This window comes from Rhipicephalus sanguineus, chromosome 1, assembly GCF_013339695.2.
Source record: "Rhipicephalus sanguineus isolate Rsan-2018 chromosome 1, BIME_Rsan_1.4, whole genome shotgun sequence".
Taxonomy (NCBI): Eukaryota; Metazoa; Arthropoda; class Arachnida; order Ixodida; family Ixodidae; genus Rhipicephalus; species Rhipicephalus sanguineus.
Window position 1 is genome coordinate 311,306,557 of NC_051176.1, and position 24,938 is coordinate 311,331,494.

General features: G+C 46.5%; 1 protein-coding gene across 1 annotated transcript in view; it reads left to right on the forward strand.

Moving 5' to 3' along the window:
- Nucleotides 1–1,996: 1,996 nt before the first annotated feature.
- LOC119383519 (N-acetylneuraminate 9-O-acetyltransferase) overlaps nucleotides 1,997–24,938 on the forward strand; it is an 82,792-nt gene continuing 59,850 nt past the window's right edge. Inside the window, exon 1 of the mRNA XM_049413119.1 lies at nucleotides 1,997–2,165. Coding sequence (XP_049269076.1) covers nucleotides 1,997–2,165 — 169 coding nt within the window. The remainder of the gene's footprint in view (nucleotides 2,166–24,938) is intronic.

Genomic DNA, 24,938 nt, shown 5'->3' on the forward strand with positions numbered 1-24,938 from the left:
GTAGATATTGAACATGCAGGTGCGTTGAAATTACCTTCACAAAATGTACGGAGCTATCTGGCAAGATGAGCTTGCATAACTTTTATTTTTAATCATAGCGTGGTTTTGGGACGTTAAACCCCAGATATTATTATTATTATTATTAACTTTTATTTTGGCAATATTTGCTTCCATACAGCCACTGTGTAGAAGTGCGTGTGATGGACATTGAAATGGTTGCAAATGTGGTTTTTCACTGACTCTTCATTGCTTTAAACTTTGTTGTAAAGGTAGTGCTCGACCTGTCTGCCTCAGTTTTCTGTGCGCTTCAATATCATAGTATGAGCATACATACACATTCAATTTTCAGTTCTTTTCACACTGTAACGGTTGCTGAGGGCAGGAGCTATTTCGCTGATTGATTAGTTTCTTCATAATTTGCTTGTAGTGAACTAAACCCAAGCATGCTAAAGTAAAGTCAACCATGTAGTTCGCGTTTTTAGGCATGATACGTCAAGATAAAGACGCCAATTTCATGTTAAAGCTTCAATGCCGCGATTTATCGTATTTTGATGTTGGATATACACACGTATCGTTGCCGTTTTCATTACTAGCTGGCTGTCTCGCGACTCAAGCAATGCTATCCTTTGTGAACTGCTAAAAAATTAATGAGCTGTAGCTTACGACAATATGGAGTTTTCTAACAGGGGCGCCAAATGTTTCGGGGTCTCAATGAAACGGCGTCGAGGCCACTGCACATGCGCGAGACCCAGACACCATTTGGGTTTTCAACACGTTTCTCAAATTAAGCGGAGCCCCAAAGCCTGCCCCCCCCCCCCCCCAAGAAAACATGGCGGTACCCACTGCAGCGGCGGCTCTCGTCCAATGCCAAACTTACTTGATTTCTGAGCAACAGATGTCTTTATGAATAACATATTGTCATTGTCATAGGCTATCGCTTTCTCATATCTCATGCATGCAACAAAGACTGGCCGAAAAATAATCCGTGTTTTTAACGGCAGTTGTCGATTTGACAGTTTCGTAGGCTTAACGAAGCTAGGGTGGCTAGAAGTTGGATTTCTTGGCTGATGACGGCAAGGATGTGGGCTGACAGAATCAATGGATATTACCAGCGAATTCATTACCTCTACATTTTGCGAATTAAACTTTAAAGAATACGTGTACCAAAGCTGTGAAAGCGTTTAATATTTACTCATAGCAGTCTGCCTTTCTCGCCGTCGTGGCGCTGCAAGCTCAAGACGCAAACGCTGAGCGGGAAACCCTACTGAAAGCTCTTACCTGCTGCTTGACCCAAACCCAGCACACGCCAAGCACTTTGGGACACCAAGCATTTGGGGCCCCTATTCGCAAAACTTCCTAAAATACGCTTGGACAAGCACTACAATAACAAGACGTTGTTTACAGCAACGCTCACCTTGTCGTTGTACTCCGGCCTCGTAGACAGTAGAATCACGCTCCCAGTGGTGCCTTGAGAATATACGAGGAGGCTCACTTTGCTGGCCCCGGTGACATTCAGTACAAGGTCGATGACGGCTGCAATATCGTAGCGACCGATTTCGTCGAAGCTGCAAAATATATGTATTTAAGTGTAAATAAGTGTTTGAAGTCGTACAAACAAATGAAATTTGTTGTTATGTGACATTTTTTTTTAAATAAGTATGTTTGGCGTTCTTCTGTATGTGTGTCTACGACGTCACTTATCGTTTACCACACACTGTAGTATGTAGTGATCCAAAAGAACTGGTTGGAGAAGACGGAAAAGAAGAGGCTAGAGGAAGAGGTAGGAGAAGCCAGAACGAAAGTAAATAAACCATTTTACATTCTTCGAATAAGATTTTAAGCTTCAACTACATATTCTTGGCCCATCCCCCAGAGTGGGTACGTGCCATAGAAAAGAAGGCAAAACAAACAAACAAACAAACAAATAAAATGGCTGAAAGCAAACTGCTTTCGTTGGAACTTTATATTTTGCGCAGCCTTTGACAGGATCCGGAAGATGTGGGCGACCTTCTACCTCACACAGCGGGACGGCGAGCCACTGATCGCAGGCTACAAGCTAGACGGCGAGAACTTCGTTGCGGCGCCAGAAGAGATGACAACACCTGGCCGAATCGAGTCCATCGCCACCATTGCCAAAGAGCCAATCAGCGACGTCATCGCCAGAGGTACTGTGAAGGTAAATATACCTTTTTCGGAGTTCAAAGCCTGGAAAAAGCAAAACACCATTAAGGAGCAACTGGCGAGCCATTCTGATGCAATTACAGATACGTCAAGCTGGTCGAACGTTCTTTCTCAGTTCACTTGGTTGCAAAAGCAGCAACTACAGCACCAGCAAGCACTCTTGGCGGTTCTGGCATCAGACAGGACTCGTCACATGAAAGTAAACCCGGAGATCTTTGACGGCAGTTCCGGTGTAGATTATTGGTTAAACGCATTCGAATGTGCATGTGAGCAGAATCCTTGGCACACGGACTGCGACAAAATACGAAATATGCGAGCATGCCTTTCTGGAAATGCCAAACAATGGTTTGACTTGCGTTTTGCCCAACACAAAGAAGATTCATGGCAGTCATGGAAGGACAGCTGTGTCAATGCCTTCAGAAAGAACGCAGTAGAATTATGGGATAAAGCCCTCAAGCATGAACAAAACAGTGAGAACGTAGTCTACTATTTCTTCGTAAAACAACAGTTGCTGTATAACGCCGATCCGAGCCTTCCAGAATCATGCATCGTACCACTCATAATACAGGGAATGAAGAAAGGAAGTCGGAGGCAAATGGAACTCAAGGCACCTATAACGTCTGAGGAGCTGCTTCATGGTTTGAAGTACATTAGTTCTGACTCTACAGATGCAATCGGGTTGAAAGATCCACCACCGCAACCAAATGAAGCAGGATCCTTTAGAAAAGGTGTCTTCCCGCACGCGAATTGCGTGACAGATCAGCCGTCACTTAAATTCTATGAGACTGACACATCACTCGGAGAATCATCGCATTATTGTTTGCAGGGGCATTTAGTGGAGCGAGAGACCGTTTTTATTGTAAGCCCAAACATTGTCTTCGCTGAGATGGTTGTCAATGGCTCCAACATTTCAGCGCTGATCGACACGGGTGCTTCAGTGAGCCTGATTAACGAGGAGATGGTACCTAACGATGACATCTGTCCAGGAAAACCAAACAGGGTGTGTAGCTTTGACGGAACCTGCAGGGAGTTCACGAAATGGACCGAGGTAGAAGTTCACTTCAGAGGCCGGTCAGTACGGGTGAAAAGCCTCGTAATGTCGGGTGTTAATTTTGATTTTCTTCTGTCCCGACCCGACATGAAACTTCTGGAGATAAATATACTGTGGAAAGATGTCATAACAACTGACAATGTCAAAAGTTGCTCCCATATTAGAGGAACGCATCCTAAAATTGTAAAGTGTGCCGACGAAGTCACGTCGAAGTACGCGGAGCTCATTTCTGTTGCCACTTATCCCACAGCTACCACAGCAATCGAAGTTCCCTTCGAACTACGCGACAAAAACGTCGTAAGAAAGAAGCCATATGCCTTGAGTCACGAGAAGAAGACTTGGTTAAGACAGGAGCTTCAAGGCATGCTAGACGCGGGCATCATTCGACCATCCACGTCTTCGTTTGCGTCACCAGTTACGATCGTGCCTAAAGAGGATGGATCTTTCCGGTTATGCACAGATTACAGACTCATCAACCAGCAGACAGATCTGTTTCCTTTCCCAATGCCAAGAATCGATGAGATAATTGACGAGACCGGCGGGTGTGAATGGTTCTCCAGAATAGACTTGTGTAAAGGATATTGGCAGGTACCTCTGAGGGAAGACACGAAGAAGTTTACGGCGTTCGTTACACCATTTGATGTGTACGAATACAACCGGCTCCCGTTTGGGTGGAAGAATTCAGGTGCCTTTTTCCAGAAAATGATGAACTCTGTACTGAAAGATTTTATTGGGAAGTTTTGTAATGTGTACGTCGACGACATCATAGTTTATTCAAGGACCAGAGACGATCATGCGATCCACCTGTCGGCAGTGCTGCAAGCGCTCAGTGATGCACAACTAAAGATTAATGCAAAGAAGAGTGAGTTCTTTTGCCGGACCGTAGTATTTCTCGGCAGGCGCTTTGACGGCAAGACAAAGAGTACCAAGGAAGAAAGTGTGCAGCGGATCAGGTCTCTTGCAAAGCCCCATGACGTTCATTCCCTTCGTGTGTTTTTAGGTCTTGCAGGACACTTCAGAGCATTTATAAAAGACTACGCTAAAAAGACGAAGTGTCTCACCACCTTGACCCAGAAAGGCGTCCCGTTCATGTGGACTGACGAATGTGAACGAGCCTATTTGGAACTGATTACAATCATTTCTTCTGACCCTGTGCTAACGCTGCCGGATTTCACGTTACCCTTCGAGCTCTACACCGATGCTTCACACTACGGAACTGGAGCTGTTCTTTACCAAAGAGATGACAAGGAGCCCGCGTCCCGACAACTACAAGTAATCGGTTATTTTTCGTACACGTTTACGAAAGCCCAAGTAAATTACTGCACCACAGAGAAAGAAGCTCTGGCAGTTGTCATGGCCTTGAGATATTTCAGGACATACTTGGAAGGCAGATGTTTTAAATTCTTCACCGACAACCAGGCCTTGACTTATCTACTTCATCTCGTACAGCCAAAGGGGAGAATTGCACGATGGACAAGCGAGATCCAACAGTACACCTTCGAGGTAGCTCATCGCCCTGGACAAAATCACCAGGATGCCGATGCCTTGTCCAGACTACATATATCACAGGAAACAGAAGCTGAACACGTGAACTTTGTAAGGCTGTGGGAAGGTACCGGAAGGTTGACATTTAAGAACGGAAAGGTACACGTGCCGGCGACAGAAGTGCAAGCTATTCTGAGACTGTACCATAATAGCCCAGAATCTGGAGGACATGATGGATTTTGGAGGACGTACAGAAAGCGCACTGCAAGATTCACGTGGAAGAACATGAAAGCGGATGTCGCTAACTACATTAGGACATGCCACGAATGCTAGCTCTTCAAAGCGAAGTTTAGGCCACGAGGGAATAAAATGGCAATGCCGGTGTACTCGAAGGTACCTTTTGAAGTACTTCACCTCGACTTTACGGAAGTCAAGAAGAAAGGCAAGGGCGTGCGAAAAACTCAAGCATTCTTGGTTGCCGTTGACGAGTGTACACGCTATGTTGCTGCTAAGGCCGGCCGTGAAGATGCGAATGCAGTGATGTCACTCCTGGAGCGGAATGTGTTCAAAGATGTCAAAGTTATAGTTGCCGACAATGGACCAGCCTTTCGAAGTCTTAGGCTTCGACGATGGGCAGAAGAAAGAGGTATTAAATTACGTTTCCCAGCACCATACCACCCTGAAGCTAATTCTCTTGCAGAGAGGATGATTAGGGACTTGAAGATGTTTATGTCCTTATACCAAGACTTCAAAGGCGGGTGGAAGTGTGCTCTGGAGGCGGCTGTATCCCATCACAATCGCTCCTATACAGCAGGACTTGGATGCAGCCCCAACTTTGCGGCTTTCGGAAAATCAAGCTGGTTGCCTGCTGATCAAGAGCTTGGGTTGGTTGACAAGATCGTTCTCAAGGAAAAACCCATGGCGGAGGAAAAGAAACAACGATATCGTCAGACGGTGAAAAGGAACTTCGATAAGCGTCATCGATCAGAGATACCCGATGTGCAGCCTGGAAGCATGATTCTTGTGCGCAAAGGTCTCGACTCGAAGTCTCTGTTTATGGGTCCATACTTCGTCACGAAGATCGCGAAACAACAAGGCATACTGAAGACAGTATATTACAAGGGACCTCGCGGCAAGATTGAAGAGGCGTCTCTCTCAAATATACTTCCATACCATCTCCGGAGAGATGGAAACAGGAGCCTGGGAGTATGTAGTGATCCAAAAGAACTGGTTGCAGAAGACGGAAAAGAAGAGGCTAGAGGAAGAGGTAGAAGAAGCCAGAACGAAAGTAAATAAAATGGCTGAAAGCAAACTGCTTTCGTTGGAACTTTATGCACAAAATTAAGAAAATTCATTAAGGCAAACGCATAAACACGGTGTAATAGCTTAATAAATTGATAAATTGTTACAGCATGACCATTTAGGTAATGACGTCTCTATTTTTGTTTTCATTCAGTTCACTACAGATAATCTTCTAGGAAACAAACATTCTTCATGTACGTACATCCAGAGAGAGATAAAGACATGTGGAATCAGCAGCGTAGAGAGACATTTTTTCGGAGGGGTTCAATTATACTTGATGTATGTTCGTGTATGCGCTTGTATTTGTGCGATTATATATACGCATGCAAAATTGAAAATTCCGGAAGGGGGGTTGAGCCCCCTCCCCCTTCCCCGTTGCCGGCGATTGTGTAGAATATCCAAGTAACCAGTGCCTTATCAAACGTTTGACCGGCTCTCCTCTGGATATAGAGGTCAGACTCTGGAGTTTCCAGTGTGGCGCCACCTGTCGGAGAAGTATTGAGTAGTGCATAGACCGACTCTCTCGCACAGTTTGCTATGGGACCAGGTGCAACTAGCGAGTGCGAAACAATGATTGAGCTTAATATCGCGTGTGTTTGCGCATTTAGCACTCAGAACGAGAGCTGTGAATTGTTCTCCGCTAGTTCGACGCGCGACCGAGCCGTCGTGAAGTGCTTGCTGGATCACTCGCCTGGACGACGGCGAAAACAGCAGCAGACGAGAGCCCTCCGCACGCTACGAAGAAACTCCGCAAAAGACGCACTGTTGCGTTGTGAATTGCCACGGACGTAAAAGACTGAATAACAACGTTCAGTTTTACCGATTTCCATAGTTGTCGTACGAAGAAGAAAGGCGAGAGCGCTGGATACGGGCCGTTGCGAGCGTGTTGGGTAAGCGAAGTACCCGCGTTCTCCACAGCCGGTGGCGTGAATGTGTGGCTCTGCTGTTGTTTTGCGTAGCCCTGATGCAAATCCGTGGTAACCTTGACTATGAAGCTCAGCAGAGGCTCTCACCGCGGTGCTTGTCGTGTAACACGAAGTGAGCAGCTAGAGGCAGACTGGAGACGCGTGATACGCACACCGCGACAAGTTGGTCGTCACAACACAGCATCGCGGACGTATGTACGTTTTGAAGGCTCAGAGTTCTGGTTCTAACTAGCTAACACCACGTGCGTCATACAAGTAAATCGCAGAATGTTGGTCGTGACCCCCTTCAGGTTTGTTTCGCCCGTGTCCTCCGCGGTTGCCGTAGCTATCTCGGAGGCCACGGTTTTGCCTTTGGTTGTACCCCGCGAAAGTGGACACGCACTTATCCCCATTTGCAGTACATACAAACAGAAGATGACCATCAAGAGACCATTTGAGGATGCGTAATAAAACACTCCAATGCACAGGAAGCGAGAGATGAATTAAAGGGGCCCTGCAACACCTTTCTTAGTTATATCGGAATAGTCTCATTATTGACGTATGACTCTTCACGAGTCATATGCCGCAAAAATTTTTCGAATCCGTCAAGTCTAAGTGGTGTTACCAAATTATAGAGATCACGTTCCGCAGCTTTCTCCCTCAACTCAACGTAGCGAGCTCGCGGAAAGCTGCGCGCGGCGTGAAGGGAGGAAGGGAGGGAGGGAGGGCAGAGGTGCGAGGAGGCAACGTCAGCGCCGGCGGCATTTTTTTCTCTCTGGCGTCTCGGCGCAACCACGTGGTCTGTGGCGCCACTTCCGGTCGGCTCGCGCGGTCGTCGTCGAGCTGGTCGAGCGGCGGAGACCATCGCACAGTGTATCGCGTGTGCTTGAAAACTGCGAGTCGGTTTGGTAATGTTGGGTGTGCACCTCGAACTGCCGTAGTGTTTTCATCGCTCTGCCAACCATGGATGCAAACTTGCGTGCGCGTTTGGAACGAATGACAGCTGAGATGGGTTTCGACCCACACTCCGATACACCGCCTCGTCGCACTGCTCGCGCTTGAATCGTATTCAACGCGGCAAAGCTGCGTGCACCCTTCTCCTAGTGGCGGTACTTCGATACTGTTTGCTCTTCGAATGCGGGCGCACAGCGAGTGCGGGCTGACAACAAAGAACTAAAGACTAGAAGAAAGGATCGTGGGGCATCGGGCCGGTGCGGACCCATCCCCCGGCTGTCTGCAGCTACCGTGAAAATGCGAGTCTGCTTGGTTGCTGTGTCGCGGTTTCTCGGGAACCTGAGACTACGGGGAGGATACGCCGAGGTACGGCTCGATGACATACTGAATAGACAGCGAACGGCGGAGCCGATCGCACTGTGTATCGCGCGTGCTTGAAAACTGCGCGTCGGTTTGGTAATGTTGGGTGTGCACCTCGAACGCCGTAGTGTTTTCATCGCTTTGCCAACCATGGAAGCAAACCTGCGCGCTCGTTTGGAACGAATGACAGCTGAGATCGGTTTCGGCCCATACTCCGATACACCGCCTCGTAAGACGGCACTGGCAGACGACCCCGAAGCGCCGCCATTACCGGACGCCAGCACTGTTATCGGAGACATGCTGCACGGCTGCCTCGGTCGGTCGTGAGAACGTGCCGACGATGCAGTTCCCAGCTGACGAGGCAACACTCGAACGGCTGCCACTCTCAACGGCAACCGGCGATGGTCAAAAGCACAGAAATATTCACGTTTTCGGCACTGCGCATGGCGAAGAAAACGGAACCACGCAACTACGAGCAGACGAGCTGTCGGTGAGACCGGAAGTGCTAATATTAATGTTTGTTCGGTGTTTTTAACGCGATAACAGAATTTAAACATACATATTATCTACTTATTGAACTCAAAATTAACAACGAAAGTAATAATGAGGGTGTTATCGTGATTATAACATCAGCCAATGGTGGAACTGCCGACAATCGCGTCATATTTTGCGGACTAATACATCACTTGTCGAGAGAAGAGGGAGCGATTTTCAGCTGACTTTGAGAATTTATTGTAAATGCCAGGCCGTGCGCATCGCTATAATATTTGGCTCGCGTGTTCTCGGGAGCCTCGACTACCGATCGGCAGCGCTTTTTGAGCATGCTCGAAAAGTGTTGCAGGGCCCCTTTAAGGGAGAATGCAACTGAAAAGGCGAAAATCGCCGGAGCCATTCGCCCCTGATGAACCGAGTTTTGTACCACTGATCGTAAGATGCATAGCTAAGTAAATTGATCGTGTATGTAGGTACTTTATTGCTGTGGCATACGTATATACCCGATTTTAACGCATTTAGGCTCTAGAGAACGGATGTCGGAGGGCTTGCCTCGAACTCGGTGTCGTGTGATGCTCGCTTGTACATGCGAGTTGCAGCGCGCGGGAATAACTAAAACTTATTTTGCATTGTACTCGCAGTTCGCTTTGATCAGCTTCCTTTGTTTTTGAAGCGTGGATTGGCGGAAGAAGCTTTCCAGGTCCTTGATTTTCAGGAAACCGCGCCTTGACACCAACGAAAGAGGTGGGTTATATTGCGGCCTATGCATATTCGCTTGCGGGCGGCTCTCTTTGCACTACCCATTTAGTGCCAGGGCTACGATGAGGGCGCTGGTGGCGGTGTTTTTCGCAGCGCCGCCTGGGCAGAGTCTGACGTCTATTGGACGTTGATAGTGTGGACTGCGACGTCATTTTAATTGTGCACATGAAACTCATTAAAAGTTCATTAAAGAAATTGCCATTCCTTAAGTATTTCTTATTGTGCTGAACTATTCAAGCGAACGTATTGAATATAGAAATGATGTGCATGCTTCCTTGAGGCTACTCAGGTGGATTGAAAAGTTCATTTTATTTATGCAGTCTGTCTGCAAAAAATTGCTATAAAAATCGAGAAAAGAAATATCAAAATAATTTGCTCCCATCGCTAAACACGGCTATGTATATGACCCTTGATTAATATATTGGTGACCGGAAATTGTTAATTTACAACATAAGTTTTATATCAAGAATAATTTTCGGGGTGTGTTCCTTGCCTCCATTGCCAGTATCGGTCATCATCTTGGCTCAAGTTCTTGTGGCGAGAGCGGTACGCAATCTCCCGAGTGTTCATGGCCCATATGTCGTAGCCACGTTGAGCCAGAAGGAAACCTGCAAATTAGGGCATCAAGCATGTAATCAGGATAATAACACACTTAAAATTTTCAGCTCATGACAGTCACAGGTAAAACACTTTTCAAGGCAGTTTAATGGAGGTTATTCACGAAACTGTCGGAATATCTGTTACATTTTAGCCGAAGATTTCTTTCTGTATCGTCGCAAAAGTCCTGGGTTCGAGCCCCACTGGAGCCAAAAATTTTTATTATTGCTTTATTTGCAGCTGTCTCGAATTTTCGCTCACGGGCAACGCGGATATTGCACTCACAACCAACGATGGCAATGCCGACGCCGCAATTTCTGCGAAACGTGCTCTTTTGCGCTATCGCGTTAATATTAAACTTTTGTAATGATAAAATCACCATTCTGAGAGAGAACAGATAGTTTCTAAGGGAGAGAACATTCGTGAGCTGTGGTACCTCATGTAATGACGTCAGTGACCCTATATTGATCACATCGGTGACTAAACCACTGGTACATTTTACAGTTGAAAAGCCAATTACATAAATTTTGAGAATAAAGAAACATGGAATTTGTCATGGTTAAAGAAACATCCACAACGTTATCTGAACGAGCCTTTAGCATCATATACGCATTCACTGCACTGAGTAATGGCATGAGTTTGGTACGTGTCGGACGGAGCAATGCGGCGCCTGCGACTCGTATAAACAAAACAGAGCTGCGGGCGAATGCCGGGGGTCGGCACGTATATCAGCTGGCTTTGGCGGCGTTTTCCTGGAAGCGCGCCTTCGGAAACGCGTGGTGGTGTTGGCCGGAACATCTCCGTCAGCGCCTCGTACGACCGTGCGGTGGGCGCAAGCCATTGCGGGGGACTCGGACAGCGACGGCAGCGAGCGTCTGCTCAACGAGCTCGGAGCTCAGATTTACGACTTCAAGTGCTCGCCACGGACTGCGGCTCTGCCGAGCTAAATGACCCGACGACTGCGGTGTTGTGCTCGCCGTGCTCGAACCGTGGGAACGTGACCTCCGCTCGAGAGTGCCGTGCCTGAACTTGTGAAGACCCGGTGCAGCAGTGTTTTAAGAGACCTGAAGGGAAGGTCCGGGGGGAGACGAATTTCGGAACGCGCCGAGTGCGCATCGGAATAAACGAACTGCATTTTACCCAGTCTAAGTCTCCTCTCATCAGGGACATACGAGAGCCGGCTTTCTCGGTTCACACCGGAGAAAGGGGCAACACGAACTTCACTGTACGTAACTTACAAAACGCAATAGCACTGATAGATAAACAGTCGTAGAGACCTATCAACAATAATGGCATTACATAACACAAATTACAACCAAATAAATAAATAAATAAAATTTGGTTCAGTCCGCCGCGGTGGTATAGCGGTTACGGTGCTCGGCTGCTGACCCGAAGGTCGCGGGTTCGATCCCGGCCGCGGCGGTCGCATTTCGATGGAGGCGAAATGGTAGAGGCCCGTGTACTTAGATCTAAGTGCACGTTAAAGAACACCAGATGGTCGAAATTTCCGGAGCCCTCCACTACGGCGTCTCTCATAATCATATCTTGGTTTTGGGACGTAAAACCCGAGATATTATTAAAATTTTGTTCAGTAAATGGCGACGTTTTTATTTCGCGGCGCGCTGTGCTATGTGACGAATGCTCTTGCTAACTTTAGTCATCAGTTGGCAGGGATGCGTGTTTCTCTTATCGAAAAAAAAAAACATGGCTGATCCCTCTGTCATAGGAATCGGTATAACACGAAAGGGAAACGTGTCTTCACAGATGTAGTTGAGCGTTTGTTGTGTATTCTTTCGCCCCAAGGGCGATGGAATGAATGCTACAACAACAAATTGTAATGTCACGCGAAGAACGGTAAGCAGCTCGAAACTTGCAACGCGCTGCTTAAGCAGAACGGACGCACGGAACGAACATACACAGGATGAGCGCGAACTAACTGTCACATTTGTAACATTTGTGCGTGGGCACCGCGCTCCTTTCGCAAAAGCGGCCGCTGTAGTGAGCCAAGTGACCTTCGTGCTCTCAACACAAGACGTAGTACAAACCACCGCGATCACGAGATAAGCGCGCGCACCAGCGACCACGCCCTGTAGAGGCGGCCGCTCGTCGCAACGGCGACGACCTTTAAAGCGCGCTATTGCTATTCGAGCCCTTCGCGCCATCTCGCAAGTTATGACGAAAACACGCTATGTAACACAGACCTCTGCGTACGGCCACCGGCAAATGGTGCATATAAATAGCACGCCGTTAGCATGGCGATGAAAATGCCGTCCGTGGCCGAATCGTTTCGCGCTACGCGCTGCGCAGCGAGGAGTCGTAAGTTCGATTCCCGGTGGGGGAACTTATGGTTTTTTCTTTGCCCACTGTTACTCTTTATATTTTACAACGTCATATCCCTGACGGAAATACGTCTTAGAATAACAGAGAGCGGAGCTAGTTGGTAAGTATTCATTCTAAAAAGACAGGGCGTGCAAACACGGACACAAGAAAGAAGTCAGGACACCACAAACGCCGACTAACAACTGAAGAGACGCACAACGGCTGAAAAGAAAGAAGGCAAGAAAACTTATCTGTGCATGCCCTTGCAACAGGCGAACCTATCAATCCGGCACGCGTGGCGGTCTACGTGGAAGATAACTGTCAGGGCATTTGATTTCATCTTTATGCAAGTTAATCGACGGTTGGCTCAGGCATGCGCTACCACTGTTCTCGATATGCCATGCTTCAATCATCAGATGCGTTTCTTCATTTCTATGCCGGTACAATACTGCGCATTCATCGAATTTTGGCGTGCACTTACAATCTCGACAATGTAAAGATAGATTAGAAGGTGAGCCCCCTGTTAGCGATCTCTTATGTTCCAACAATCTCTGGTTGATGCATCGGCCCGTCTGTCCTACGTAGAAGCGGCCGCAGCTGAAAGGGACCTTATACACCACACTCGTACGGCAATCAGTGAATTTGTTGGTGTGTTTTACGAAACAAATATCGGTCCGCTTCTTGTCTTTTACTCGCTCATTCTTTCTCTGCAAAACGGCACAAATCTTACCTAGCATATTGGCAGCCGTGAAAACAACATTAACGCCGTATCTAGTTCCTACTTTCTTTAGCCTGTGAGACACGCGATTAATGTACGGTATACCTACGACACGTTTCTTCCTATCGCTTTCTGCAACCATGCTCGGACTTTTCAGCCGTTGTGCGTCTCTTCAGTTGTTAGTCGGCGTTTGTGGTGTCCTGAATTCTTTCTTGTGCCCGTGTTTGCAGGCCCTGTCTTTTTAGATGGAAATACGTCAGTATCCGTGGTGGGCCCCGGCATAAAACACTTTCGTGTTAAAAAAAACACTTCACTTTCACCAAACTAGAGAACAAGCCTGTTTCAGGAAGGTTTACTCTGCAATGGATCGCAGCCATGTCATTGCCTAGGTAATTTAAGAAATCTGCGGAGTACAATAAGGCACCTTATTTAGTAAGATGGAGCACTGGGCGAGTTGGTGAAGCTTAAATGCGACTACAGTGCGACTGATACAGGCGAAAGGCAAACAAAGGTATGCGACAGGGCGCTACCTATCAACTTAGTTTTACAGCGCAGCTGTTAGGCTTTTCGTTATGCCGTGCAGAGGCAACAGCACGCGTTCTCTTCCTCTTCTTCTTCGTCTTCGTGCTCTTCTTTATCTTCTGCTTCGCACTCAGAGCACGTGCTCCCATTTGTCCGGCGTCGCATGCACTTACTCTGATGGGCGAGAGAGCGAGTACAGACAAAGAAAGATAAAGAAAGAAAGAGGAAGAGATAACTGAAGAGAAAGAAAGGTGCGGAAACCAAAAAAACGATAGCAACGCTTAGAAAGAAATAGACAGAGGGATAGAGAGCGAGAGAAATGAACTTTATTTTTGACCAGGCTCTTGGTACTTGAGCCCTAAGGTGGGTGGCCTCCTCAGTCCAGGTAGCCATGGCTCGCTGCCGCCGCCCGAGCCCTGTTCACCAATCGTAGCGGGTTGTCAGGGTCTTGCGTCACCAGCAGAGCCTCCCACTGGTCTTCTAGTTCTTTCTCTATGTCTGCTCCTTCCTCTGCGTTTCCGCTTGGGGGTGATGATGGTGGTACGTCCGGATTGTTCGAGCAGTCCAGCACCATGTGGCGCAGGGTGTTGCGCGTGTCCGGTGGGCAAAACTTGCAGTCCCGCCTGTAAGTCTCTGGATACATTGCGTGCATCAATGTGCCGTGCGGGTAAGTTCCGGCCTGGAGTCTTCTACAGGTCACCGCTTGCTCTCTACTCAGACTCTTGTGTGCCGGCGGGTACCGCTTCCTCTGCTTCCTGTAATGCGCCAAAATGTCTGAATACTTCTTCGGTATGCGTTCATCCTCGTTGTGACAGCCATCGGTACGTGTTCTCTGCGTGTCGGAGATGGCTCAGCGTGCATGATCTCGAGCCGCAGCGTGCGCCGCCTGGTTCCCCGCGAGAGACTCGTGTCCCGGTGTCCAGAGGATGGTGGTTTCTTCCACCTTCGTGCTCTTTAATACATGGAGTGCTGCCTTTCCGATCCTTCCGTTCATGTACCTTCTGCACGCTTCTTGCGAATCCGTGATCACGGTAGCCCGCGTCTTCTTGCATGTAGCGATGACTAGGGCTATGCCCAACTCTTCCGCTGTGCTTGCATCCTTGGCACGTATGGATGTTGCTGTCAGTTCTTGACCGTTTTCGTCGACCACGCTGATTGCAAAACGGTCATTTGTATTGTAAGCCGCTGCGTCCGTGTACCTCACGTCTTCTTCATTGCTGTTGGTGCGTTTTAGTGTTTCCTTTAGGAGTTGTATCCTAGCGTGTCTTCTTCCCTTGTCGTACTCAGGATGCATGTTTCTTGGTATATTGCTTATGTGTAGGTTGTTTCTGATCTCGTGCGGGATACGCTGAGGAACGTGCATGCCATCTTCGACTTGATAACCTAGATCTTGAAGTAGGGCTCTACCCGTATTCGTGAGCTTCAGTCTCTCCAGCTGGTTGACGTTGTGCGCTTCCACGAGCTCTTCCCATGTGTTGTGCACTCCCATTTTAAGCAGCTTTTCCGTGGATGTGGAGGGCGACAGGCCCATGGCAATCTTGTGGGCTTTTCTGATTAGAGTGTTTATTTTAATCCGTTGACTGTTCTTCATGTCTACGTATGGGGTCCCGTACGTGATAATGCTTGTGATCAGCGCTTGTATAATTTTCGTGCAATCTTCTTCTTTGAGTCCGTGACTTTTGCTAGTCACTCTTTTGATCAGATGGCTAACTTGTAGCACGGTTTTCTGGATCCTTTCCAACTCTGCTCCCCCGGCCCCATCTTTTCGAATCAGGAGTCCCAGGATACGAAGCGTTGAAACCTGAGGAATTATGACGCCTCCTACCTTCACTTCCTGGTCTCGTGTCTGCTGCGGTTGTCGACCTCTTGTGCGCTTTCTTAGCACTAGGAGCTCAGCCTTTTCTGGTGCGCACGTCAGTCCACATGCTTCCAGGTATCTTTCTGTTCTGTCAACCGCTTCTTGCAGAGCATCTTGCTGTTGGCCTGTGGATCCTCCCGTAGTCCAGATGGTGAGGTCGTCAGCATATACTGCATGGCCAATCCCTTCTATTTCTTTCAGTTCCTTTGGTAAGGAGCTCATCGCCAGATTGAATAACATTGGAGGGATAACGGAGCCCTGTGGCGTACCCCTCGGCGGTATTTTATAGAAAAAAATAGCATGAAGAAGAGCTGGAGGAAAAAGAGCAAGACAGAAAGAGAAAGAAATAACTGAAGAAAGAAAGACAGAAATAGAAACAAAGACAGACAAAAAGTATATAGAAAAAACAGAGAGAACGATAAACAAATAGAGGAAGAAGAGAAATGAAGAGAAACAAGGCAAACCGCCTAGTTCCGCACTTCCTTCAGGCTTGACATCATATATATTGTCAAGATGCCCTAATTTTTTGTTAAATCACACATGGTGCGCATTATATACACGGGCTTCATACAGTAAACTTCAATTAATAGTCAGCGCCGTGTTACGTCTCTTTGTTTGCATTTTGTCTGTGCCACTTGCGCTGTAGCCGTAATGATTACCTGATTTAGCCTTCATAGACATGAAAAGGCATTCGATTCAAAAGTGATACCAGCATTTCTGCAAGCATTCCGTCACCGAGGAGTACTTCGAACATTCATAAATACCTTAACCAACATTTGCAGACTGCGCAGCTACTTTGTTTATGCACAAGGAAAACTACAGAATCACGCTAGAGGCAGTGATCAGTCCAGGGGATACAATATCTCTTATGTTGGCCACTGAATGATTAGAAGATGTGATCAAACGACTGGACTGGCAAGAAATAAAAATGCAGAATAACGAAGAATAACAAGGAATGTTTTAGCAACAAGCGATTTGCAGATGACGTAGTGCTCTTCAGCATGGAAGGCGACCAATTACAAAAAAAGAATACGTGATTGAAGACGTTATCAATCAACTACTAAAGTAGGACTAAACATTAATATGCTGAAGACAAGGACAGTGCCTACTAGGCTGGCGAAAAGGACAGGGTTCATGATTGGCAAAGATCCTCTGGAGTCCGTACAAGAGTGTGAGCATCTAGACAAAAGTCTAGGTAGGCAAGACGTGTAGAACAACAAAGAAAAGCGAGAACTTCGATCCAGGCGATAAGTGGTGGACTGCAAAAAGGATGGGCGTAACGTTACGAGACAAGAAGGGAGCAAAGCGGGTTGGAGAACAAACAGGGATAGCCAACATTCTAACTGACACAAAGAAGAAAATGTAGACCTGGGCAGACAACGTAATCTGAAGGACAGATAACAAAGTGCTCAGTTAGAGCGACGGAATGAATATCAATAGACGGGAAACTAGTCCAGGAGGGTAGGATACGCGCCACCTAAGGCATCAAGTCTTTTGTCACGAGACCCAATTAACCAGGTTGTCTTTGACAAAGAAACAAGCTCTTGATGCATCCCTCTTTCTTTTCTTCTTTCTGTCATAGCGAGGGTATTGTTGTGACGGTCTTGATTCCTGTAGGTGGCATGCGAGGGTTTCATGGCCAACTGTCGGCTCGTGAAAATATCACGTGCCACGTGATGCGAAATAGAAAAAAAAAAGCTTCCCACACTCGCCGCTATATGTGCGAGTGCCAGTGGCTAATATTCCCAGGATAACACGCACGGAACCATCCAACGAATTCGACAGGGAATAACCGCCATCTGAGCACCATTAGTAGAGCATCGGCCACGTAATCTGTAGGTTGAAAGCTCGGCCCTACCGACAAGTTGCTTTTGGCCACTTGAATTCCTTTCTATTTGTGTAATAATTACTGCGCGTTTCAAAAACTACAAATAATGTCCCCTATGATTTACTTAGCTTCTATATCTGCCGAATTTATTAGGTTGGTATATTGAAAGAAACACATACGTACTTAGGCTACCGATAAAGTTGAACATTGTGTGTTGTTCACGGCTGCTTTAAAGCCTTACATTGCACGGCATAGTGGCGACGGAATTAGGTCGCTGGTTCTTATAGAGTGTTTTACTCGGAACATGGAAATCCTAGCAGAGCTTTATTTGCCGAAGCAGCGCCCCTACTTTTCGACTATCATCAATATAGAGTTTTCAACCAATTTCGACCACAGCCGAAACGTTTGTGTGGACGTGGTGGAGGCCTTAAAAGCAATACTAGTGGCACTCTGGCGTTTGCGAAAGAGTTTAGATCAAGTGAGACACGTGGTTTCAGTGCTTCATGAGAGCTCGGTACCTATCTTTTTCTCCTTTTTCCTGTAATGCAACTGCAGCTCGTGGGCTGCACGACTTGTATTGCGAGATTTCGCAATCATAATGGCGTGCATTAATAACGCCAAAGCACTCGCTGCACCGTTGTCGTTAGCTGTCGCAATAAGCCGCTGGCATGTTTCATACTGTTTCATACATATTCGCTATCTTATCTTGCTATTCCACGCAGGTGTTTTCTTGCGGCATTCCGCAGTCATTTACGCCTCCCGATTCCTTATCGCGCGGTACAACGGTGACTCTCCTAGTCATGTCGCTCCTATAACCACAGGCCTCAACTTCTGACGTCACGCCCACTTGCATTTTTGTTGGCGCAGGCCACAAAGACCACCACAGGCACTGTTAAATGCTTTAGCATGTCACCTGCGTGTATGTTTAACTGATGTATATATCACAAGACAAAAATTGGGGGACCCTTAAGCTTCGCCTTTAAGAGTTGAACGCGGTAGCAAAATCCGGCCCCTAGTGCGCACTTCAACCACTAAGTGCATACTCAGTAATGTGTGTTGTTACACAAACGCACACACGCACACAGACACAGACGCGCGCTTGCGCGACGTGGTCAGGCCAGGAAAGCGGAGGTCAAACGCCAACAATGCCATGAAGGTGCCTTGCTGAGTGACAGGGAAGCTGAAATGAAGCTGAAACTATCCGAAAAAGCATTTTTAGAATTTAAAAGTAACCGCGAGAACTTCTTTTCGACGTACACCAATGCCACAACCAATTATACTTTAGGATCTAGGAACCTTGTTAAACCAAAAACACGAAACAACTACGGAAACCAACTGTTACAATGGCAAATTCCTAATCTTCTCAATAATGAACATGAGTTATTTGATATTCTGGGACATTGTCCAACCCTGTCAGCATTTAGAAAAAAATCAAAACGGTACTTTCTCAGAAATTAACTTGTTTTGTTCCAGTGCTACATAACATTATTTTCTTATTTTCTGAATCTATTTGTTGCCATGCTATAAAAATATCGAGCTCCAATTACTGTAAACTGTATGTCTATACATCTTCATTTGTGTTTGTACTTATTCAGATTATTGCTCTTTATAATGCTGTATTGAACTTGCTCATTTGTAATTGTGACAATTCTGTACATGCACATATATCTGTGTATATTGCTGTGTGTATCTTATTATTGTTTCTATGCAGTTGTCCGCTGTTGTCTGCTGTACTCGTGGTGCCAGGAGCCTAGTCAGGCGTGTATAAACACGCCTTTTGTTCCGGCACCATGACAATTCATGTCACATGTATTGTCAAAACTGTAAATAAACTTCAAACTTCAAACTTCAAGCGTCGTCACCGTGATATGGATCCCCAACTACAAGCGCAGGAAGCCGATCGCAGGCGTCAACGACGCCAAGATGACGCAGAACTTCGAGCTCCAAAAGCGGAGGCCAAGCGTCAGCGTCGCCAAGACAACCGTGACATGAGAGCGACTACTTGACATGAATGTCCCGCAGGCACTCATCGAAGAACAAATTGTGGAGTGTAGCCACTTCCTCGTGCTAGAACGGTGGAACCATATAGTCTCTGCTGTAGTCGAGACGTTTTTCACAATGTCTCACAGATGGCAGCACACCGTCTAATGTTGGCTTTATGCGTGATATGTTTTCCGCTAGATGAATATTGTGGTCCATTTTTTGAGCTGTTTGTAAGTTTGTGCGTGTGTGTGTGTTTTTAGCGGCGATGGGTGCATTATCACGGCTTTTTCGAAGCATGGCGTCACGCAAAAAACGTAGTTTTATGGCCTCGCCAATGCGGCTACAAATCGCCGAATGGGCTGACTGTCATCGTGACACCTGCCGCACAAAATAAAGAAGAATCCCTCAAGGCTGTGCTTAGTTTGCAAGGCACACGGCAAGAAGTCCGAGAGCCAATGGGAGTGCGAAAGGTGTGAAGTCGGTCTTCACATGCCTGTGTACTTCAAAGTTTTTCACACATCAAAATCGCACTGAAACAGTTGTTGTAGTCAAGCGTCGCCATGCGCGATTGTGCGCTTCGGCCATGCAACATTAAATGCGTTTGAAGGAGACTCCTTCCACTACATGGCCTTAATATAGTGTTTTTTCCGAAGCAGTTGCAAGTAATGTCGTGGCTTTATGGTAGGACACCTGCTTGCCACGGAGACGGTCCGAGTTTGATCCTCAATGGGAGCGAAGATTTTTATTGTTTATTTTATTTGCATCTCTCTCGATTTTTCGGTCACGGGCGATTTTTCGCTCACAACCAAAGAGGCCGTCAGCGACGCCGACACCAAAATGTCTGCGAAACGAGCTCTGTAACGGTATCGCGTTAACATACTCGGGCCCTCCGATCGATGGGATCGGACCGTCTACACCCGAGCACGAACGTGCCCTCCTTGACAGGCTTATCATTGAATGTAACAATTCTAGACAACGTCCATGGGTAGGTCCTTGCTAGTTGCTTCTCTGGGTCCTACATTAAGTTGACTTTTAGCCACCAGAATCGAGAAGACCACAAAAATTAGGCCACTCGCAACTTCATAGTTGACCTGCTAGTGCATCAGCAAACTTTCTGCAACGGCCAATTAGTATGCTGAAATGACGGGTTCGACAACCACAGGCCACATGAATGTCGAGGCGCAGAATTTATGACCGGTAATGTATAGTTGAATGTGCCATTGAAAAGACATCCACAAGAAAGGGCGTAATAGATGCACCCAACCATGTTTGAAGCCCGTGCCTGAATTCGTGGCCAACACTATGATCACCGCTTCCCATACCCGCGCTGTCCTAGCGAAGAGTCATCGACTAACGCTATGTAAATACCCAGTAGGCACGCAGGAAGTGTAGAATATTGTAACTACAGCGCAACAAATGTAGGAAGGAAAAAGAGGGACAGGAAATAGCGACCAGAAATCATATCAATTTGTTGTTTTCCGCCGCTTGCAAGCTTTCCAAAGTGTGTGTCCGACATAGCAACAAGAATAGTCGACAATACAAGACTGGTCACGAGTGCACCTCTACTCCATGCCAAGCAGATGTCGTCTACTAAATACCGTTGAGCAGTGGAGATATACATAAGAAAAACATGACAATGCATTAATGACCGAGCCAGACAGCATGCATACAACGTAAAAAAAATGGGTACGGTAGGTCTGCAAATACAATCCTCCATTCTGCAAGACATGGTTTTTGAAGAAAGTGAAATTGAACAAAGATAAAGAGATTGGAGTAACGTTTTTTTTAATCAAGAATCCGGCGCATCGATGCATCAGCACACCATCACTTCACCTATATGATAGAGCGCTTTCATTCCTCAGTTCACAATGTTATGCATAATCACACACATGTCACGCATGTGCACGGATCTTGCACCTTGTATAAAGCCAGCTGGAGTACCTTAAATAAATTCAGTTGAAGGTCAGCCCCCTTTCCTCTCTCTGTTTTTCCTCCCTACATTTGTTGCGCTCTACCTACAATATTAAGCACGAACCAACTCGTCGATATTAAGATATTGTTTCTGGGAGTGTACTTTTCCATGGGCTTTGTTATACAGTGCGAGGACTTTCTAAAATTATATTTCGTTTGTGGCTTCAGTTCACATCTTCCAGTTCACATTGTATACTGCGTTGCAGCAGACGTGCATTGCAAGAGATCGTGTTTAAACCGTTTAAAATCGAGTCCTCCTGTCCGTACTTCTGTCAATTCCTAGTAGAAAACAGCGCGAGACAACGAAGACAAGAAAGACCAGACAGGACTAGCACTGTCCTGTTTGGTCTTTCTTGTCTTCGTTGATTCGCGCTGCTTTCTGCTATGAATATGTACCAAAAAGATCAAGTTCGCACGCTTTTAAACTTTTGTCGTTGTTATGCCCGCTATAAAAAAAGTCACAGTTTCGCCGCAAGGGCGAAGCAATGAATGCGATAGCAAGAAACTAATGCTATACGAAGTGAGGCTCGCCAATGGATACTCTCAGTTTGAATAGCGCTCCTGTTGCAAAGGCGGCCGAAGCAGCGAAGGAAACTAGCGTGCTTCAAGTTTCGAGCTGTGACACTTGATAGTTCGCGCTCATCGTCTGTTTTTTCGTTTTGCGGCGTCCCTTGAGCGCGAGTGGCTTTCGTAGGCTCCGTAACATGAGCGCGGACACCACGGTGAAAGCTTGAAACAACCCTCTTCCCCTCACCACCAGAAAACCGCGCGAGCAGACAGCGGAAGAGCAAGGTTCTCTCTGCGAAATATAAGAAGAAGCGAGCGAGCTCGCCGACGACTTTTAAATGCGCCCGTCGTGCTCCTAGCGCCATCTCGCCGGTAATGAAGAAACGCGTATAAGCGCCGGCCGTCTCTGAGTCCGTCCAGCTCTAAAGGGTGTGTATATACCGCTCGCCGTTAGGTATGATGAGGATCTGCGTTTCGTTGCGTAGCGGTTAGCGTCACTCGCTGCGGAGCAAGAGGTCCCTGGTTCGATTCCGCGCTTCGGAAGCATTTTTCTGAATTATTTTTCTTTTGGGCTTTTATATATATATACATACTTATACATATACGGTGCATGACGGCGACGGCGACGGCAAAATTCAGCCGAGACTGTCCATATAATTGCTATCGCAATAAAACGCTCCATGAAACACGTGGACAACTTTTTGCAAGCTCGCCCACCTTGACTGCACTTCCGCAATGGTGTTCCAGCTGAAGTGTGATTCAGCCTAATAAAGAAGGCGAGAAACATCAACATCCGCTTTTGTATCGTGTACGACATTGCTTTCTGCTGCCTCGAAGTTTGAAAAAGCGAAACCTAGCGTAGTGGATGAGCATCGAGCGCCTTTTTAACACGAAAGTGTTTTATGCCGGGGTCCACCAAGACTTTCATGACGTATTTCCGTCACGGAAGTACGTCAGTAAAAATGAATGCCATCAGATGGCAAAGAAAAAAAAACTATAAGAAAACGTTCCGTTGACGGGAATCGAACCCATGACCTCTCGGTCCGCGACGATGGTTGGCTGGCGTGTAGCCCACTGAGCTACCGCCAAACTATTTTTTCTCTTAATGCATGGGAATAATGCCATCAAATCTCGCCATCTATTACAACCTAATTCATCGCTTTAAAATTACACTCGCATGCACATATGCACAGAACACACATAATTTCACATAGTCCAAAGATTCTTCAAAAGTCCGGTAAACAGACACAAGCGTCCGGAAGTCCAAGCCACTCCGGAACCAGATCAAAAGTCTCAGCAACACTACGCACGTTAGCTGCTTCTTCTCGAAAGACGGACCTTGTCGAGCGAGATGGCTCAGCGTGTCTGTCAATCATGCGGCTTCTCCATAGCGAATATAGACCTAACAGCATGATCAAATCATATGGTGCATTATTGTTGATGCCCTTTTTGAACGGGAGGAACCTCACACCATGCGATGTTATCGGAGATTCTTTTCTGGGGGTTCTCTTAAGAATGTCCCAGAAATGAAATGCATCACGGCAATGAATAAAACAATGCTGGATTGTTCCAGGCTCGTTGCATAGCCTGCAATTTACAGATCAGGGCACGTATATCCCTTTTTTATGAAGCCACGTCTCTACGGGTAAAGTGGATGTGTGCAGCTTAAAGAAAAACGTTTTCACAGCTGGTGATATACGCATTTTACTTACACGAAAGAATACATCATGACCAGAATTAGATAAATAGTGATGTCGGTAAACAGGTTCAGGGAAAAGGGTATGGACAAGTGCGGCGGTTAGCGTCTTTCTGTCCACGTTGTACAAGTACTCTAACGTGAATCTGGCTTTCAAAAACTGGACAGTGTCGACAATCTCTTTCAAGAAACCCCATAATTGCGATTCTTCCGGCACTCTTGTTGTGACAAAAATAAAAGGGAGATGGTGAGAAAGACGGTTCCGTATAACAGCCAGAAGAATCGGGTGACAGGCATCCTTAAGGTAAAAAAAAATCGCAGCACCAGTTGTCGCACAAACAAATGCACAAGACTAATCCCACCCTTCTCAAGCGGAAGAAAAAGGTTGTCCCTTCTCATGGCTTCCCATGATGAACTCCAGATAAAGCAGGCAAATATTCTGTGAAATGCCTGAATATGTACACAAAAGCAGTGCAATACCTGTAAAATGTAGATAAGCTTTGATGCAAGAAATATGTTGCATGCTTCAGCTTTCGCGAAAACAGAAAGGTCGTGTCCTTGCCAAGTTGACACCTTGCGACGGATAGTTGTTAACGCGGACGTCCAATGAGGACCACTATTACGGTAGTTATCTAGCGGCACACCTAGATAACGGATTGGAGTGCCATCCCAATGAATATTTGCAAATACCGAGGGAGTTAGAGCCCATATGCCAAGCCAGAATCCTCTGCTTTTATCAAAGTTTATACTAGCTCCGGAAATTTGACAAAAACACATAGTAGTGTTTGCTGCTTCCTAGACACTCGGTTTATCCACGCAAAAGAAGGCAATGCCATCTGCGTAAGCAAGAACTTTAATCTCCTCGGCTTCATATCTATATCCTTTAATGTCAGAATTAAGCAGCACACTTAAACAGAGTGGTTCCAAATATTTTGCAAAACGCAAAGGCGAGTGGACACCCCTGACGAACTGACGAATTTACCTCTATGATACCTGAAAGCGTGCGATTCACAATTAATCTTGTGGTGCACCTTTTATAACAAAGTGATATGCCATTGTACAATACATCTCCTAACTGGAGATGTCTTAGCAGTCGGAACAAAAAATCGTGCCGCACCTGATCAAAAGCCTTACCAAAGTCAATCTGAAGAAGAGCTACCTGATTAATGCTACCATCAATACACTCGACTGACCGCGCTATATGAATATTCGTTTGTATAGAGCGGCCTCGAATGCCACATGTTTGGTGGGCACCTACACATTTAGTAATCACTGTTTGCAACCTGTTCGTGAGTATTTTCGCAAATATCTTATAATCAACGTTACATAAAGATATCGGCATATATCCAGTTACTCTCTTTAATACTTCGCTGTCGGTACTTTTCGGGATCAAAGTTGTATGTCCTTGTTAGAAAGAAGGAGGAAGCTCACCGCGTTCATGGGCTTCTTT